The 21,147-nt window shown below is 42.2% G+C and overlaps 2 protein-coding genes across 2 annotated transcripts in view; one reads left to right on the top strand and one right to left on the bottom strand.

Moving 5' to 3' along the window:
• Positions 1-1,468: 1,468 nt before the first annotated feature.
• Positions 1,469-21,147, bottom strand: part of MAPK9 (mitogen-activated protein kinase 9) — a 77,042-nt gene continuing 57,363 nt past the window's right edge. Inside the window, exon 13 of the transcript XR_007775388.1 lies at positions 1,469-6,237. The gene's annotated coding sequence lies outside the window, so the exon portion shown is untranslated. The remainder of the gene's footprint in view (positions 6,238-21,147) is intronic.
• Positions 16,811-19,712, top strand: LOC127055057 (rho GTPase-activating protein 24-like). Its single transcript, XM_050961635.1, has 2 exons — positions 16,811-17,537; positions 19,040-19,712. Exons 1-2 carry the CDS (start codon positions 17,233-17,235, stop codon positions 19,290-19,292), a joined length of 558 nt encoding a protein of 185 aa, XP_050817592.1. The 5' UTR covers positions 16,811-17,232; the 3' UTR covers positions 19,293-19,712.

Below are 21,147 nucleotides of genomic sequence, written 5' to 3'. Positions count from 1 at the left end.
CACAGAAAACATATTAATAGACGGGAGGGAGATACACATATGGAACATTTGCTTTAAGAAATCAGTTAACAGTTGACCATGCATGGAGGATATATCTACACAGTGTGATCAAAATTAATTAGGAGTGACATTCAAAAGCAGAGCTGTGTGAAGCCCATCAGTTTCAGTTCACACTGAGTCTCGGGAACTTTCCTAGGAAGTTTGGTGCATATGTATCGTCCTGAAACTCAAAACAAAAGGGGGCATGGTCGGAAGTGGACACAACCAGCAATTTAATGCAGCGTTCAGACAAAGTCAATCAAGAGTTGATAAATAAACTATAAAATGCTATTTCAACATTTTCGTTATGGGACTGGTGGATCTGGCTGATTTAAAAAACAGCAGAGAAACACTAGTTGCAGTCAAGCGTTTCAACGTATCCCTTCCAATTGCTGTTGAAGGGTATGCTTGTGTTCATTTTAAACAAAATGTGATTTACAAGGTACTTATGCATAAAGAAGCATGCTGTGGCTCACCACCCTAGGAACATTCTAGAGAAGATCAGGGGTGCGGGGTGAGCTCAACATGTGGAGTGGAGAAGTATAAGCATGTGATGAACAAATCCATATATGGAAAGGCTAAATATGATTGGTTAGAGGTTTGTGTTATGTAACTTGTTATGTAACTGCCATGTGCTATAAAATAACAATGGGAGGGGGTCCTTGCTGGAGGGACTCTGCCTGATTTTTGTACCCAGGGTTCTCCCTTTGTGCACATTGAATAAAGCCTTGTTGAACTGAATCAAATCAAAGACCCTTGATTCTGCCCAGTATCTGACTCATTTGGGAACCACAAAATCCCAACACTGTTTATGGATTGTAGGGGCAGACAAAAAAAGACTGAATGACAGATTAACGTGAGCCTCCATTGTGGTTTTGCTAACAGGGCCAAAACCAAAGAACCAAATAAGTTTTGCCTGGTTATGGTGCAGAAGTTTTGCACAGCCCTATTCAAAATGTTCAGCATTGGACCTTGTCTGGGAGAAGCACCCGAAGTCTAGATACTTACCCAATGTTTATCACAACTATCCACACTTTTTGGGTCTGCACAATTGGATTGAAAAATGAAAGTACAGACTCCTTCTGGAGATTCCTGGTATTTTCTGCTTCTGGTTGGACCATCAGATTCTATGAGAACAGCCTTTCCTGTGACATTTTGGTTTTTCATTTCCTTGTGCCACCACAATCCAGCAATGCAGAGGTAGATTGTCCTTTGTGCTCTTCCAAATAATCTTTGTTTCAGATGCAGTCTGTCTTCCAGGAAAAGCAGACCCAGCCCAACTCAGCAGGTCTCATGGATAGTTTACCATCTTAAAAAGATTTTATTTATGAGGTACAGTTGTAGATGTCACCTCTTTGATCCCTAGTTTTGCAAATCACAGCAAGCAAAATAACTCGCTGGATGCCAGGGATAATTTTTTTCTTTTGCCAGTTTTTGTAACGTCCTGGCATTTTATTACTGACGTTTGGAGCGCTGTTTGATTTTCCCCTGAAGAATTGCTCACACTATCAGGTCAGCTTGAGGGAAAGTTTTATTTACATTTGTCTTAAGGAAAAGCCTCCTTAAAATAAATCCTCACATCCAGTGGTACTATTTTTTCTTATGTTTACTATCAAGTTACACACTAGCTGAACATACAGAATAGCACGTACTGTTTATATTTCTAGAGTGCATTAACGCATTACATCAACAAGAGTTACACCCTGAGTAGCAATTACAGTCTATAATTCAGACTCCTCCAGCTTTGTGTAGAGGAAAGGAACTTTGGAATAGATCTCATCGCTGGATCATGAACAAATTCATTGTGTGGAACCATGCACAGTGCCATGGTGTGATTCTACCACTGAACAGGATTTTACCTGTCTTTCATTAAGTTTGTGGTTATTTCCCAATTTTCAAGTTCACCACTGCATGTCCGAATTATTGACAGCTTCCTTTTGCTGTGCCAAGCTGTCTCCATTGACTTCAATGGGAGGAGTTGGATTAGACCCTTTGGGCATGTCCACAGTGCAATAAAAAAACCTGCAGCACCAAGACTCAGAGGCCAGGTCTGCTGACTTGGGCTTGCAGGGCTCAGGCTGTGGAGCTAAGAACAGCAATGGAGCAGATCGGGCTCAGGCTGGAGCCCAGGTTCTCAGATCCACTCCTCTCAAGCAGTCTCAAAGCCCAGGCTCCAGCTCAACCCCAAAGTCTATGTTGCAATTGTATAGCCCTGCCAGCCCAAGCCAGCTGACCCAGGCCAACCACAGCCATGCTGTGGGTCTTTTATTGCAGTGAAGACATGCCCTTTGTCTCTGGACAATATCAAGGAAATGCAAACCTGTCTCACACTAGTAGTAGCTTCAATCTGAGAGATGGTTGGGAAACTGCATTTCAGTTCCATGAAAATGTGAGTTTTTGCAGAAAAAATTTCATCAGGGCAAAAAGCTAAAAATTCAAATATTTCTGTGGTACTGAATTCCTGCAATATTTCTTTCTGGAGGAACCAGATGAGTGATTTGCCAGGAAACATAGCAGAGCTCCTCTTGGAGTTCTTTGAATTCCACAAAATGTTTCAATTTGAGCAAATCAGCCAAATCCAAACAGAAAAATGCTTAAATCAGATTTAGCTGAGCTGGTCAGAAAAATTCTTATGTTTCTGAGCTGCTTGCAGAACAGTACGTTTGAGCTGCACCAGTACTTCATTTCCAGAACTTTTAGTGAGAGAGCAAGTAGATTTTCCTTTAACTTCTGCCAAAGGTATAACCCAGGACTAGAAAAATCTCTTGGGCAAATTTCTTACAGTAACTAACTTCTCTGTTCACGAATTTTACTTAGATAAATTAAAAGCGAGCATTAGGTCATGACTTAGAAGACTCAGGAAAATCTTTGCACAGGACCGCTCTGAAAAAAATCTCCTCCTTTGTTTCCACTCTTTTCTTCTACAGAAATACAAGTGAAAACACAGCTACATTCCCTTAGTAGTCTTCAGCTCCAAACTTGACAGTGGGGTCCAGTGGACAGGATACAGAACTGGGACTCAGGAAACCTGAGTTCTGTTCCTTGCTCTCCCACTGGCCCTGATCTTAGGCCAATCACTGTATCTCTTTGCCTCTGCTTCCTCTCCCCTCCCATTCATCTGTGTTGCCTATTTAGACTGCAAGTTCCTGTGGGGAGGGACTCTTTCTCATGATGTGTTTGTGTAGCATTTAGCACAATGAGGTCCTGAATGTGGTTGGAGCCTGTAGCTGCTGCAAGTAACACAAAAAACTAACAAAACTACCTAGACTATTTTACATGAACAACAAACTAGAGAAGAGCCTCTCTGCCACACACCTCTGGCCTGGACAGAAATAAAACACACTCCCCTCTACACTAAGCACTGTAGAGAAATACAGCACTCAGTGCCTAACGGTCTACATCCCAGGGGGCACAATAAAGTTAGCCAATCTGCTAAATGAATCTGGCCCGGTTCTAATAGCCCCCAGAACATTCCTTCGTGACATTTATTATGCTGTCCTCAAATTAATCTGGGCTCTTAGACTGAACAGAGCAACCATAGTTCTGCCACACCAGTCATCCGTTTTTAACAATTTATGTTAATTACAGGCCCACTAGGCTTTCAAAACAGCCCTCTCCTGGTTTTCTTCCTCTCCCTCCAGCTGTTCCTTCAGCAGCTCTTTGTGTGGATCTTTCTCTCCTCTCCTGCTGTATATGGGGGTACCGCAGGGCTCTGTCTTCAGTTCTTTACTCATCACTTTACACCTTGGCTGTGGGAAACTTCCGCCACTCACACAGTGTCAGCTAGCATCTGTATGTGTCTGACTTACAGATCTCATGTGGTATTCAGCGATCACACATGGTGTGAGATGGTTGCAGGAGTTCTGCTTTATTCAGTGTCTGATTCCAACCAGCTGTGCCTAACAAGTAACAAGAGCTTCACAGTCCCCATCCAAGCTCTGTGAGTCTGTCATTTTTACACAATGCATAAGTAATTGGTGGAGGAACTCATTCTGAGGCCAGGAGCTTAGTACGATTTTTAAGAGAATCAGGTGTTTATTTGGATAAAGAGAATATCCAAAATTACATTAGGATGAAAAAGAGGTGGATATCAACCTTCATGCAATAGGGCATGGGTGACCACCAGCTGACAGAGATGTGGCAGATAATTCCTCTATGGGCAAATTATCCTATTCCAGGGACTAGATGACCTCCTGAAGTCCCTTCCAACCCTGATATTCTATGATTCCTGGATCTTCCTCTGAAGCATCTGGTGCTGACCTCTATCAGAAACAAGATACTAGACTAGATGAGCCTGATCTCATGTAACAAAATTCTTCGTTCTTGACTGACCAGAGCTAGTTGAAATATTCCAAATTGTGATTTTTCGACATTAACATGATACTGTACGTTGTTTGCAGAAAATCATCCCTTTCCCCACAGCAGCTATAGAGGTGGTCAAAACATTTCGAGATAAACAACAAAACAGAAAGGAACTAAATTTTCTGCCAGAAAATTTCACAAACAAATCTGCTTTTCCAACCAGCTCTGCTTATGATTGATAGCACTTTGGAGGCAAAATACTATCTGTCAAGCAGCACATTAGCCACTATCCTCTGCACCAGCAAACACCTGATGCCAGTTTTTAGGAAACAGTAATAAGATGAATGGCATTAAGAAAGCCACATCTTTTTTAATGTGCTTTTCATTGTTCTTCACACAAGAGGTTACCCACAGCACAGAAAAATTGTCAGAGAAAGGAAACAACCGACATCAGCAAAAAGGGACAAGAGAAAAGGCTTCTCCTTTCTCTACATTACAGTTTTGCAGAATCAGATGCAGGAGGGGAAAAAATATATATCCCTGCTGAAAAACAGAACATTTCAAGGTTATACATTACTGGGAAAAGTGAGATCTAAATAAAAGTGGACTTAAGAAACTGCTAGCTGGAAATGCAGAACTAATGTCACATCATTCTGATGACTACTTCAGATGTCTAGACTGTATTTAAAGCTGGCATCATCACTCAAGTGACAGGAGTCTGGTTGTTTTTTTTTTAACTGACATTAAGATTCTTTTCATCTTTTCTTTTCATTCAGTAGCTCCCATCAACAGGAGTTCCAAGCCCGAGTTAAAGAGAATGGCCTTTTGAAGCAGATAGGGTGGGATTTTCAGAAATGCTTAGCATTGGCTTAATTCTCAACATTGACTTGGACTTCTCACCTTCGATGTTTGCATAATTAATACAAAAATTAAATGGCAATGATAGTAAAACTGTTTCCAATAAAATAACACAGGAGAGGCAGTTTTGCATTTCTGGGTTGTGCTCCTCAGTTCTAATGAAGCAGGAGTTATTTTATAGAATAAGAAACAATTTTAGCCAGTTACACATTTAAAAAATGATGGGTCCCAAAAAGTTGCAAATCCAGAACTTAAACTTCCTTTAAAGCAATCAAGTAACCACTGTTTAAGTCAAAAGCAGTGAAGGGAAGAACAGAGGCAAACACCAAGCCAGATTTCTGTACATTTTGTAAGGATCCTTTTGTTAAACCGTAAAAACGTGCAAGCTGCATGTGTTGCCACTCTGTCACTCTCATCTGTTAGCTGGATGGGACCAAGATGGCTTTCCATTCGCCAACACACATATACCAGCACCAAACGGTGCAGTTTATAGAACACATCTAATTTCTGAATCATCCATTGACAGCTCAGACAGTGAAACTGACAATGTCCTTCTCTCCCTCTCATGCAAAATTGGAGCTGGAAAATTGAGACATTTATTGTCTTGCAGATACAGTTGCTCTCTTATACAATGGCTGTCAATAGCCCGGTACCACAGCAAATGCCAATAGTTCTGCAGAGCAAGGATAAGTGTCTGGGTACCCATTTCACTATAGTTTAGCTGCAGTGATCATGGCTGGCTAGGTATTGAAATGAAATGGCTACCATGCAGATCCCATTGGAAAATAAGACACTCCCTCACTTCCCCAAAAAGGCATCCTGAACAAAAAGAACAGAGTTCTGCCCTTTTGATGTCTGTAAAATCAGGAGAAGGGAGAAGGTTTTCTGTTGTTTTAATGGTAGGTTTCACAGAGCTTTAAGACCCAAATCCTCCTCCTCTTGCATCCCTGTTGGAGTGGCCGTCCTGGTCTTTGTTGGGAATTCGGTGGCGGATCCCTCAGTCCGTCTCTTTGTCTTTGAGCTGCTGCCAAAGTGCCGCTGAAGAGAAAGAGAGGGAATTAAGGACCGACCACTAAACTGCCACCGAAGAATGGATCAGCGCAATTGAGCTGCTGCTGAAGTGCTGCTGATCAGCAATTTTTTGCCCCCTTTTTTTTTTTGCTGTTTTTTTTTCCCCTTTGCTGCTTGGGGCAGCAGAAAACCTGGAGCCAGCCCTGCTCATCATGGAAAAGATATTCTAGAGACAGGGTATCTGTGGGTTGGATAAGGATAGGTATAGTCCCACCTCAGCTATGCCCTCAGTTGCAGAGCTACTGAAAGATGATACACCTGTTTGGCATAGACAGATAACTCACTTTCCTCTCTCTCTTTTGCTGCAAAGGAGCAAATAAAGATGACAATCTGGAAGCAAAATAAAGGTAGAAAGAGTCAGATTTACAGATCTCGGGACTCAGAGGGCTACACAGAGAAGTAGATGCCAACAGAAATTTTGGATATTATCCATCTACATTGTAAAGAAACGTTCCTGCAATTATTCACCTGAGTAAATCTGCAAGTGATGCAAATATTTGCTTCATTTTCTTCTATATCTGATGGAGGTAACTTGGACAACTACCACTCTGCCCCTTAATTTTTTTTTAAATGTTTTAGAATTAAATAGGAGTCATGAAAGGCCAGCAGGTAAATGGGCAACTACTAAGCAACAAACTCATTTGTTTGGGCTCCTTGTTCATCAGAATCTCTATATTGTGAACTTCCTTTAATTGTGTGGCATGCATTGTTAGGCTGGATGAAATAACAGAGAGAGAGAGAGGATAGCAGCATTTCCTGGAGACTCCTTTTATATCTACACTCAAGCCCTTACTCCTAGCTCGTTTTTATTTAGTATGGCACTTGTACACAAGGGTCCCTTTCATAGCTCTGCAAAGTCACCTGTTTGAAACAGTCTCACATCCAAGTCCATCTTTTCTGTTGAGTGAAGCACACAGTGCCCTTCGTTGCAAGGAGCGTGTAGGTCTTTTTAATAAATATTTCCCCCTCCCCCACACATACACCGTGTCCACCTTCATTTTCTGTACAGGTGGAGTGGCAAAATATCCCCTAACTTTGCTTTACAAAAGGCTCGTCAAAAATGACTACTGAACTTGGAGAAATACCTCAATTTTTTCTCACTGAAAATTTCCACTCTATGAATTTCACCTACAACAACTTAAAATTGGAAAAGCCACTGGTGACATCTAGTGGTCATTAGGTTAAACACACATGTGCTCTGCTAGTCGGGGGGGGAAAAATGTCAGGTTTCTTTCTAGTCCTGAAGAGGGCTCTGCGTAGCTTGAAAGCTTGTCTCTCTCACCAACAGAAGTTTGTCCAATAAAAGATATTACCTCACTCACCTTGTCTCTCTAATATCCTGGGTCCAATGCAGCTATAACATCAGTGCAAACAACATTCCTTTCACACATAATGGCCCAGATCCCCAAAGATACTTCAGCACCTAACTCCCACTGAAATTAATGGCAGATAGCTGCCTAAATACCTTTGAGGATCTAGGAAATAACTCTGTACATGTGGTGATGCTTTTCATCTGGAAGGATTCTGATGTGCTTAACTAACTTTAACATAGAGATGACAGACTCCCCTCACCCCCTACAGTGAAATGCAGTTACAGTGGTTTAAAAGCAGTGATAGTACAGGGGTGCTTAGGAGAGGAATTGAGGAATATTTTATTCAGATGCAACTCCAGGAGGAGTGAGAATTAAAAGGATATTCAGGAGGTTCTGGGCTCTCTAGCAGGGCTGAATTGGGGGTTACAATAATAAATAATAAAAATGCCAAACTCTTCTAGAGTGCTTGTCCTCAGTAGCTCTCAAAGTGCATTACAAAAGAGGTCAGTATCACTATCCCCATCTACAGATAGGGAAATGGAGGCACAGGGAGGGAAAGTGACTTGTCACTGGGGTCTCGAGTCCCAGGATGTTGCCTTACTCACCCATCCTAGACCACACTGTCTCTTATAAGCACCCTTGTTTTTGACTCTCTCTGTGCTGTTGAATGATACTAGTCTTGAGCTCCTGGTGATCCAATTCAGTTGGAACACTTCATATCAATACGCAAAAACACTTGTTGTTTTGTCAGTTAAGGTTGGACTGAACATATCTAACCCAAAAGCAGGAAAATGAAAAATTAAAGCATGTAATAGCACATCCTCTACCCTTCCACCCAGAAACACGTCTCAGCACTAAAACAAGTACCATGCAACACACCACAACCAAAGTCAGCCTGCACCCCCAGATCACATTTCCCTCTACTGCATTCTATGCACAGTTCTGAAAAAAAACACACTTGCTTGTGTTGGGGTACGAACACTGCAAGGGGACAGTGCAATAATTTCTGCTCTCAGTAACACCATGCTTCCACACCAGAGCAGAACAGGGGCCTTTGAGGATCTGTCAACACTAAGCAAATTAGCAGTAGGTGACAATGGATGTTAGGAATTCCTCCCCCTGTCCCATTCCTTTGGGCTTGTCTACATCAGAAAGTTGCAGCGCTGGTGAGGGAGTTACAGCGCTGCAACTTAGGAGGTGTACACATCTGCAGGGCACCACCAGCGCTGCAACTCCCTGTTTGCAGCGCTGGCCGTACTCCCGTTTTGTCTCGGGTGTAGAGGATCCAGCGCTGGTGATCCAGCGCTGGTAATCAAGTATAGTCACTTACCAGCGCTTTTCTTGACCTCCGTGGAATAAGCAGGTATCCCAGCATACCTGAGGAAGCTCGGTAATCAAGCTGGTCTCCTTCCCCGGTTTGCTCTCGCGTTCCCCGAACCCCGAGCAAGCAGGTCTCCTTCCCTGAGGTTTGCTGGGTGGTTCCGGGAAGGCGAGAGCAAACCGGGGAAGGAGACCAGCTTCGCCGCGGTTTGCTCTCGCGTTCCGCGAACCACCCTGCAAACCGCAGGGAAGGAGACCTGCTTGTTCGGGGAACGCGAGAGCAAACCGCGGCGAAGCTGGTCTCCTTCCCCGGTTTGCTCTCGCGTTCGCCGAACCCCCGAGCAAGCAGGTCTCCTTCCCTGCGGTTTGCAGGGTGGTTCCGGGAACGCGAGAGCAAACCGGGAAAGGAGACCAGCTTCGCCGCGGTTTGCTCTCGCGTTCCCCGAACAAGCAGGTCTCCTTCCCTGCGGTTTGCACGGTGGTTCGCGGAACCCGAGAGCAAACCGCGGCGAAGCTGGTCTCCTTCCCCGGTTTGCTCTCGCGTTCCCCGAACCCGAGCAAGCAGGTCTCCTTCCCTGCGGTTTGCAGGGTGGTTCGCGGAACGCGAGAGCAAACCGGGAAAGGAAACCAGCTTCGCCGCGGTTTGCTCTCGCGTTCCGCGAACCACCCTGCAAACCGCAGGGAAGGAGACCTGCTTGCTCGGCGGTTCGGGGAACGCGAGAGCAAACCGGGGAAGGAGACCAGCTTCGCCGCGGTTTGCTCTCGCGTTCCCCGAACCCGAGCAAGCAGGTCTCCTTCCCTGCGGTTTGCAGGGTGGTTCGCGGAACGCGAGAGCAAACCGCGGCGAAGCTGGTCTCCTTTCCCGGTTTGCTCTCGCGTTCCCCGAAACCCCTTGAAGCCGCCCAACAGCGCTGCAGTGTGGCCACATCTAACACCACTTGCAGCGCTGGTTGCTGTAAGTGTGGCCACTCTGCAGCGCTGGCCCTATACAGCTGTACTAATACAGCTGTAACAACCAGCGCTGCAAAATTTTAGATGTAGACATGGCCTTTGTATACTCTTGCTCATAACAGATGTGGAACTTGATTTGGCTGCTGCTGTAGGCCTGACAAAACCTCATTTTCAACACTGCTACAGAAACAGATTGACCTGGGTGGGAAGTGGCATCTATCCCCCTTTCTGTAAATTGTGTTGAAAATGGTTGTGGTCTCATCTTTGAAAACAGTTCAGCTGTTTTCAGCATCAGGTGAGGAAGAACCCATTTTTGACAACCATGGTCAACATGTTAATTTTCCCTGTAGATGGAACCAAATTGTCACTAGATTTTGAAATACATATACACCGCCCCACTTCCCCCACATCCTTTAATCAGAAGTGTCAAACGTGTGTGTGTGTGTGTGTGTGTGTGTGTGTGTGTGTGTGTGTGTGTGTGTGTGTGTGTGTGTGTGTGTGTGTGTGTGTGTGTGTGTGTGTGTGTGTGTGTGTGTGTGTGTGTAAGTAAATCTTCACTTACACCAGGGGTGGGGAAAATACTGCCCACCAGGCTCTTTGGCTGCTCCCTCACGATCTCCAGGCTGTTAAAAGTTCTGCTGAGCAGCAAGGCACTCAGGCAGGCTGCCTACCTGCTGTGGCCCCACACTGCTCCCAGAACTGGCCGGCTGCTGCTGGCATATCTCCGTGCACCCCTGGCAGGGGGGAGAGGCGGCTCTGCACACTGCCCCCGCCCCCAGAACTGTCCTCATAGCTCCCATTGGCTGGAAAGCAGAAACCGGCCAATGGGAGTGTGGGGGCGGTGCCTGCGGGCGAGGACAGTGCACAGAAACCTGTTGTCCCCCTCCCCCCAAGGGACATGCAGAGATGTGCTAGCAGCAGCCAGCTACAACTGCTTCTGGGAGCAATGTGGGGCCACAGCAGGCAAGCAGCCTGCCTGAGCCCTGCTGGTCAGGAGCCACCTGTGGTAAGTGCCTTCTGGCCAGAGCCTGCAACTCATACCCCTCTCACACCCCAACCCCCTCCTGCACCAAAATCCCTCCCAAAACCCACACACTCACCCTTTCCTGCACTTCAACACTCTGTACCAGCCCAGAGCACCCTCCTGCACCCAAACTCCCTCCCAGACCCCGCACCTCCTCCATTAATGTGCGGCCCATGACAACTTACCAAAATTTGTGGAGTGCCCCACCCTGTGAAAATTATTGCCCACCCCCGACTTCCATCCCAGTAAGCCACAGTTAGCCGGCTGATGACCTTTCAGGGAAGTTCATACTTCAGTCAGCCTACAGTATAATTCATGTCTGATAAAATGTGAATGGACTATATTGTTTTCTCTCTCTTCTTTTTTAGAGATCAGAAGAGAAACACAAGAGCAAGAAACTGGCACCAGACCAGAATTAGGAGAAAATGCTGTAACTTTCCTACAAAAAACTATTTCAAGCATGTTTCATTTTAACCACACATGGCAGCATCTCTGAATTCCAGGAAGAGGTCATTCCGGACACAAAATCCTGCATTCCATCCAATGGATGTACAATTAGTGCAAAAGAAAAACTATTTTTCAAAACATCCCAGGCCTATGCAAGCTGAAGGTTTGAATCCAAGTTCTTCCTCTGCCTCGGGGTACAAACAAACCAAAAATACAACTTGTATTTCTGTCATTAACCTTTAATTTGGAAGGAAACTAGTGCAAACAACCTATTCCATTTACTCTCTCAGGAAGGCCATTTTGGGGATTTGTACTGCAGTGTTCCTGTAGACTGGGTGTTTAAACTTGAGGATAGGGGCAACAACGCTGGGTACTACTGTAAATGATCCATCTCTTTCACTAGACAGCATGGAGAGTTTGTGTTCCGTCTCCTAGAAGTACTCTTCCAGCTCCTATTGCATTCCTCAAGGCCTTGGTATTGCCAACGTTTGCAATGTTATCACGAGTACAGTGCTGCCAAACCTCCATGTTCAAAAATCTTGAAACAAGCCCTGAAACATCATGAAATTGGCTCAGAAATCCCAAGATTTTAATCTCTGTAGTGAATCCTATTTTGGGGTCTGATTTCTGAGCTCTCAAGGAGAATCGTGTGTGTATCCATGCACCTTTACACAGCTCGGGGACTGTTAGAACCTGGCAGTGAGGAGTAACATGGGGAACAGGTGCACCACGGAGCCAGGGCCTGCATTTTTGCATATGCTTTTGGAGGTTGAATTTTCATCCTGTGGTTGTCACACACATACACTGGGGGTTGGCCAAGGAGGTTCATCCACCAGGAAGATTGACCAAAATTGTTGATATTTTCTTTGCTTAAAAAAAAAAACAACCAAACTTATGATTTTTAGTCCAGTCTCATGAGCTTTTGGGTTCTGACATGATTTTTTAACCCCATGGACCTGGCAATATTGAGACCCTCATGACGACTAATTTCTGTCAACCAGAGTTAGATTGTCAGATCTGCCAAGCCCCAGGAATATTTGCATACATCTCTCTAAATAGCTGGTTGGACCAGACTGTCCTTTCCTTTTCACCAGCCAGGCCCAGGACAGGTAGGTGCTCTAACAGGATTTAGAGGCACTATATTGGAATACCCATGAATCTGCCTCTGGTTGTGTTTCATAAATCAAGCTGTCTGGCTTTGCACCCTCACTTTTTATGGCCTGCTGCTGACCTCAGTTTGAGACCATTTCCAGAATCCTGAACACAAATCTCTGTGTAAGGTACCTGCCACCTATTCAACTTTCCCATTCAGATGAGCTGTCAGAGATTTCCCAGACTCAGTCGTATGTTTGATTCTTTCAAAAAGTTGTTAATATTAAAGATGAATTTAGCACTGACACCAGGAGACAGCTCTGACATCCTCTCTTCATTCACAGCATAGGTCCAGCACAACAAACTTCCCCACCACGCCTGATCCAAGTGGACTACCTCTCAAGGTGAAAAAAGGGGAATTAACTCTCAATGCCCATTCAATCCTTGGCTGCTTTGCAAACTGCCAAAGACATCAATTAGTGCCACTTATGGTGGTGACACTGGTTCTGAGGAACTAGAATGGTTAGAGTCATTGTATATGCTTTACCAAAACCCCATCAGCTAGAATTTACAACCTTACATTAAAAAAAACCCACTGACCACATGAAACCCATCCTAATATATGTATGTATGCAGTGTACATACAAGAATGCTCAATCTGTCTCCATATAATTTAGATGGTAAGCTTGCTGGGGCAAAGACTGCATCCTGCTCCTGTTTTCTAGCACACCGAACATAATGTCAGCACTCAAATAATATTCAGGATCACTAAACATGTCACACAAGTGGCCCTATCAAACTGATTTGTTAGTGGCTTTTAGTTCTATCTTTCTGCCAAAGTATAGAGGCATAGATAACATACAGTACATCTGTATTCTAACTCTGAGAATTTGAAGTTCTTGATATTACTTTTCTTAAAGAATTGGGATTAGGAGTGTGTGCAGGTGTGAGAGAGGGGAAAGGGGGCTCATTTGTATAAATCCTTTTTTCACAAGATACAATTAGCATATGGAACTCACTGCCCCAAGACAGAGGCAAACAATTTAGCAGGATTCAACAAAAGGATTGAATATCTAGGTGATAAATAAGAATATCCTCAACAATGACACTGGCTGAAGTATAAATATATGTATGGATGTCCACTCTGATGCTTCTGGGCAAGAAGACAGATCACTAAATGCTTGAGGGTAGGAAGATACTTCGATGATAGTCATATTATCACATAACTGACAACTATGGTTGTTTTACACCTTTCTCTGAAGCATCCAAAATGAGCAACTGCTAGAGATAAGATACCAGATTAGATCAGCCAGTTTTGCCACTAGGCTAATGCAGTAGAGCAGTTCCTTTATTAAGGTGCACTGTTCTCAGATTTGTTGTCACCACCACCCCTTACTACAGAGGTGTTCTTGTGGACTGCCCACCAGAGGCATTGACAGAGCAATTGCAAAGCTACAGCTCACTTCTTCAGATGCATAGAATGGAACACACAGACAGGAGATATTTATACATACAGAGAACATGAAAAACCTTTGCATCTGAAGATGTGAGCTGTAGCTCACGAAAGCTTATGCTGAAATAAATTTGTTAGTCTCTAAGGTGCACAAGTACTCCTGTTCTTCGAGCATACATAAAACTAAAAAAAAAAAAAAAGAATGAATGAATGAAATGTTGAAGTGATGCTTGAGTCACTTGTACTTCTTTGGTCGAGTTAGTACATTGTCAGGCAAAATGTGTGTCTAATGAACATGGGCAGCGACTTAGATTGCAAACTTCAAGGCACAGACCATTTCTGTTTTATGTATGTACAGTGCCTAGCACACCGGGGCTGCAGCCTCTAGGTACTACCACACTACAAATAAACAATAGTTCAGATAGTGATAAAATGCTACATAAAACACAGGAATATAACTTTGTGAAACCAATAAGAGACCCATCCAGAAAGACCAAATCCATCCAATATCCATCTTCTCCAATGCAATCCTCAAGAAGCCGCACGCTGAAGTTTTTGCAGATTATTTCTGCACACAGATTTAAACCTGCTGAGTCAGAAACAGCCATTGAAAAAGTCCTCAGTAAATACTTTCAGAAAGATTTAGCATTATAAAATGTTTAGGAATTATTTTTGTTTATTTTCCATCTACCACCACAGAGGATGTCATTTGCAGAAAATAAAAACAGTGACAGAAGAGTAAGACAGTCAAAGGATGTGATAGGAAGTCACTTCTAAAGGCAGAAAGTGTCCTCTAAATAATTTTGTCAGGGCCAGTTTGAACATGTAGTTTGCCCTACTTCAGGGGTTCTCAAACTTCATTGCTCCATGATCTCCTTCTGATAACAAAACTTACTACACGACCCCAGGAGGGGAAACCGAAACCTAAGCCAGCCTGAGTCCAGTCACCCCAGGCTGGGGGTGGCGGGGGAGAGGGCGGTGATGACAAAGCTGAAGCCCAAGGGTCCTGTTAAAGAATGTCTGACAAGAAATTCTACATTTGAATGAAAAGAGGAAGAAGGTCTTTCACATTTGTGTTAAGTAGCAGCTGGTGCTCCTTCACAGTTGTCTGTTTCTCTCTCCCACACACACCTGTTTTGTCAGAAAGTAATTTATCGTAAAAGATAGAGAATCTCATTTTTCAGAGACTTCAGCCATCTGTTATTTATGAAACATACAACTGGTGTAAAGCAATGACATTATACCAAGAAAAAAAAGTCTCTGGAGTATTAAGGCTTTTGTTTGGTAGCAATTGCCGTTCTTGATTTTTTTATCTACTCACTACTTTACTTCTGCAAAACAGAATCTGTGGATCCCACTCCTTCAGTCAGCAGTTTTCTTGCCCTCAGTATGTGTGTAGTTCTTATCTCTCTTGATTCTTCTTATGATCATAATCTCAAGTCTTCTTCAGATTTACAGAATATTCAATCTGCTTGTTCAAGTTTTAGAACTGTTTTCTATGGAGGAGGCTTAGAGTAAAAATTTCACAAGTCTCATTTACTTTCTATGATCTGGAAGGCACCTGGCAGAGCTCTGGACACAGTGGGATGAATAATAGTGTGTTATTGATTTGAGAGGAGGGAGATACCTTAAAACTCATATAAAAGCAGAGTTAGTGGATGATGAAGTCTGCCTTGGTGGCGGTTGGGAATTGTAGTCAAATTCCACTAAGCCAGCCCAAATCAATCAAAACAGTATTCTATCTGACTAAAAGCTGTATGAGCCTTGTCCAGCAGGCCTTATAGGTCTGAGGAAAGAAAAATTCCATGAAGGATGCTGAGCTCCCCTACAAAGGGTTATAAACATTTGGCAATTTCACTCAAGTTCTCAAAGTTTCCGAGTAGACTAGGGAGTCTAATGGAAAGGTGATGACCAGTTTTTTTCTAGCAAAGGGGACCAACTTTCAATTTTGTATCTTCCTGTGGGACTAATCCACCATTTAAAATCCAATACATGCAAATCTAGGATGTAGCAAATTCATAACACAGCATTTTAAAATAAAACAGATAATATAACAGCCTACCACTCTTAGAAAGAGGCTCATGAAAGCAACGGGCTCAAGAGATACTTTTAAAGCATATGTGGAGTAGCTTTTATTTTGTGTGAATCACTTTCAGAGGGTTTTTTCTTATTTTAAATACAAACACTGAGTCAGGTTAACAGAAAAGATAGTAAGAACATCAGAAAGAGGGACTCAGCATAGATATGTGATAACCCTGGAAGAAAACATACAAAAAAAATAAATAAATGTGGTAGCTGGGCCAGCTAAATTTTCTGCCAATTTCTTAGACTTTATTTGTATTGGTATTTACATTGGTAATTTTGCCCACTATTCAAACTTCACATTGTTCCTTGTACCAAATGGCTGAGGGAAAGGCTCTCCAAATTATTATTAAATTGCTTTAGTTTTAAAGTTAAGTGTATTTTAACTGTAATTACAAGCTTTTTTTCCTAGTTAGTTTGCTGTACTTGAGTTATTTCTGGTTATCCATAAAATGAAGCTGTATTTTACTTATCCTCTGAAAAGAGGCAGTTAAAAAAATAAATGTCTATTTAAAATGTATTCATGCTAATTTGTCCAACCGAAGCTGAAGTGTAAGTAGATAAAAAGAGCCCTAAGCTTCCTTGACCTCACAGTTCTTGTCCTTGATACAACAGCGCTGAAGAGAGACTGAATAGCTTTACTTGAACCATTACCCTCTGCTTCCTTTAAAATGTGCAACAGTTGATGTCAGTGATAAAGCACATCAAGCTGTTTTCCATTCATGCAATTTTTCTCACGCCAGGCTGGCTAGACACAGTGCACCCAGAACAGATTTAATATGCCTCTTCCATAATCTGTGCAACATGGAACATAGGGAGCCTTGTATTTGTAGAATACAGACCAGATATCCCCTTCCGCCCCAGGTTACTTACAGCCAAGATTACCACAGCAGAAAATTTATCAGAGAAGAATGCAACTAGTAATTCAGACAGCTACGAAATGTGCCACCCACAGATGTCATTCATACTACACAGAAAAGATGGCGGGTACACAAAAGAGGCGGTGTCTCCTGGGGATGAGAACAAGCCAGCGCAATGAGGCCATGCGCACAGTGGACTGGCACACCAACTTGAGGCGTCACCCATTCCATATCAAAAACAAAATCAGAGACTGAAACAAGATCCAGGCTCCAACAAAATGGACCATTTCCAAGTATTTGAAAAGCTTCAAACAGCTGTGGCGAGGAAGACAAGTTTCACACTCCAGGTTGAGGCAAATGCATGAAAACAAGCTCTTCTATAACAAAACAGAACAGATTCTTTTGCAAAGCCAGTAGGGCATGAGCAATACTGGTCAGAAATCCAGGACTGGCTCCCTATGTGAAATTATGTTTGAAGAAAACCCGACTTCAAGGTATTTAACTAGGTCTACCTGCCCAGAAGAGTCCCAAGAAACTAACACAGCCAATTCCTATGTTTTGGGACTACAGGAAAACTTGGGACATGGCCCAGGAGACAACAGCAGTGAAGCATCTCCGAACGCCAATGACTTCTCAGCAAATTCAACTTCAGTGCAGCACCATCTTGTCAGCCTAAAGAAGCAGACATCCAAGCAGAAGGCAGAGTATGAAGCTAAAATTACAAGGTAAGGAATCTTAGACTATGAGCTTTCTGGGGCAGTGACTTTGTGATGGTTGTGTGTACTGTGCCTACTGCCAAGAGGCAGAGATCCCCAACGAGGGTCCTTGGACACTATTGCAATAGAAATAATGTTTTTTCACATTTCAAAGTGAAAGTTTCTCACTGTCCAGTATTTACAAGAGACCAGTTTTGACTCATGTTACAGGGTTTAGGCTAATGTAATTTATTTAAAATTAATAAAAGCCAGTATCATTTGAGATGGTTGGAAAATGTCAATGCCTTTACAATTTCTTGGAGAACAAAGATTTACAAATAAAATAAATAAAATCTGTAGTCTACTGTGGAATTCCCCTCTCCCCCCCCGCCCCACACTTTCAGTCAGCATGAAGAGCAGTACTTTGGGGAGTCGGTTTGGGGTTGGGAGGAAATAATCCAGGATATGAACAATAATAATACTAAGCACTGACACAGCGGTTTATAAACTTTAAAGGAAAATTCTTTGCAACAGGTCTGTGGGAAGGTTGGCAAGTACGATTCTCATTTTTCGCATCATGAAATTGAATAGGGAAAGTAACTTACCTTAGGCCACTTAGTGAGTCAAAGGTAGACCTAGAACAAGAATGCAGCAGCTCCTAGGTCTGTGCTCAGTCAGCTGAACAATGCCATCTGTTTATTATACAGAAAATACCCATAACTTCTAAACAGATGCAATCACTAATTAGTTAGCTATAAAATTTCAGCTAAATTATCCAAATGGAATAGTTAAGCGATGATATACCTTGAAATAATTATTTTAGTGATTTTTAGATGGGGATATTTAAATTTGCCCTAAAAATGAAGGAGAAGTGCAATCTGCCTAATATTCAAGATTTGTTGGAAGTTTCTGAATTTCATAGGATAGTCAAAGAGGTTAATGATTTTGACAGCTGCTAGTTTTTTCAGCATTAGATACAGAGGGTGTGCAAGGATCCTGAACACTTGTGAGATTCCACTGAAATCTGATGTAAAATCCAACTGTTTGCTTGTGGAAGTAGGTCCTCCTATAGATTTAAGAGAAGACTATACACTGACTTACAGCCCCTCTCTTCCATACCTCTTAATATTAGACGAATTGCACACAACCTAAGTCAAAGCATCTGGGTATTTGTTCAGGAAATGTACAAAATTGCTTTTTACACTGCAATACAAGATATACCAGCATGAGTATAAAATGGAGAATTGCATTTACTTTTGAAAAGGAAAGACAATTTTCTAAGCAGGTTTGGTACATTAACTCACTGAGCTGCAGAAACTGGACAAATCATGAAGATGATGGGAGAGAAATGCATCAGCAACATGTTGAAGGGGGACCTAACATAGTTTGCTTTGGGGACAACAAGTGCCTCTTTACACACTTCTATTTATAGTATCACATGCTTAAACCAAATGGTTTTTAAAAATTTAGGTTGCTCATGAAACAGAGACAGGAAAAAGCCCTATAAATTGCAATGTCTATCTTTCAAACAGCCTGGAGCAGCGGAACAAAGAGCTGCAATCGGAGATTAAGGATCTGCATTCAAAACTGGGTCAGCAACGGAAGTGGTACAGTCTGGTGGAGATTAAAATGCGAAATGCAGAGAGGGCACGGGAAGATGCAGAAAGAAGAAATGAAATGCTCCAGAGAGAAATGGAAGAGTTTTTTGATACCTTTGGGGAATTAACAAATGATGTGAAGAAGACAGAACAAAAACTGTTCAAAGTTTTTAAATCAATTAACTAGACCAGTTTGCAAACAAAGAGTTGATATTTGATTAAATGGCTACTGTCATTTCAATGCAGAAATTAGATTCCTAACGGCAAAATAAGCTTAGTAGTACAAACTAAACTTCGTTAAACTTTTAATACAAATAGGGAATAAAATTACAGTATTTAATAAACCAAGTTAGCCTACTATTAATTTTCAACAATGTAAATCACATTTTGAAAGTTATATGTTAAACAATATCATTTTTTTGCCTGCTCACATAAAAATCCTGTATTTGTTCAAGGCAATCCAAAAACTGCAATGAGAACAGTACGCTAATTAAAGTCACCTCAGCACGCAGTGGAAGAAAAAAAATCTTTATTTGAACCTGTGTGAAGCAGAAATGATTATATTTCAGTCTGTCCATTTTCCCATCCACAAAGTAACTAACCAAATAGCCTTACTATAGTTGTACTTCTAAATTACCAGTATAGTTTCTCCAGTCACTAGAATCAACACCAATTAATGAGCAACAAAGGTCAATTCAAATGCATGTCACAGGAGAGTTTAAAAACTTGCATTTTCCTGAAGCAAAACCAGAACAATAAACAACATAATCTATATGCTGAACAATGGGATAACTGATAGCCTGTGTTATGATTGGATACAATCAATAAATTATATAATTATGGCCACTGTTTGCCAGTTCATGCTAAAAGGCAAGAAGAATACAAAATTGAATGACTTTTTTTTATAAAACCCAGAGGACATATTTCCAAGTCACATTTCAGTGCCTACGGCTAGTTGCATTTTTCCTCCTCCTCCTCAGTACCAGTATGACAATTGTTTTTCTCTGTTCATAACGAAAGAAAGTAAAATTCTAGCTGGTTTTTGCCAAAAAAATAAGGCTTATGCAGAAAGAAAAATTCCCCTTTTTGAATATCACTTACCATTGACAATATTTTTAAAGGAAACTTACCCATATGAATTCTGTAAAATAAACCTCCCTGAATTTATTTATTTATTTTTATATCTATTTGCTCCCCAGCTAGCCTATTTGGAAAGAAACTAAGGCTACTTTGTTATTTTTCAGATAATGAGCGCTCATTTGATATATGCCATGTTCAGATCAAATCAATGGGAAAAAGATTTTTGATGGACAAATAGGTATTTTAAGACGACCAAATCCCCAACTGCTCATTATGGTCTGTATTCAACAAAGCACTTAATTTTAATAACACTTCAGTGTTTTGCTGAACAGAATTGGGATTATTCATGTGTTTAATTTACCGCATGTGCCTAACTGCTTTGCTGAATTGAGTCCTACATTCCCAGTTACATGCCCAGTGTATGGTGATGTGGTCTGTAGTCAAAGGCCACAAGAATTTCCATTATATAGTGCCTTTTAGTTTCTAACTTTCTCAAAAACTTACTTCTCAAGCTGAAATCTTCTGTGTGTTCAGTCCAAGGGCACATATTTCTGAAAACCTGAGCATACACAGTGCATCAGTTTGAGAGTGAGAAGGTACACTTCTCCCATGTGAAGAGGAAGAAAAACAGAAGTGTGACTTAGGGGTATATGTTTATACTTACTGGGGATTGACGCTGCAGTGATCGATCCACTGGGGGTCGATTTAGTGGGTCTAGTGAAGACCCGCTAAATTGACCACAGATCACTCTCCTGTCAACTCCAAAATTCCACCACAATGAGACGCATAAGGTAAGTCGATGGGAGAGTTTCTCCCGTCGAGCCAGCGTGGTGTAGACACCACAATAAGGCCTGGTCCACACTACACAGTTAAATCGATTTAAACAGCGTTAAATCGATTTAACTCTGTACCCGTCCACACTACAAGGCACTTTAAATCGATTTTAAGGGCTCTTAAAATCG

This window comes from Gopherus flavomarginatus, chromosome 7, assembly GCF_025201925.1.
Source record: "Gopherus flavomarginatus isolate rGopFla2 chromosome 7, rGopFla2.mat.asm, whole genome shotgun sequence".
Classification (NCBI taxonomy): Eukaryota; Metazoa; Chordata; order Testudines; family Testudinidae; genus Gopherus; species Gopherus flavomarginatus.
This window is presented reverse-complemented; position numbering and strand designations above follow the sequence as displayed.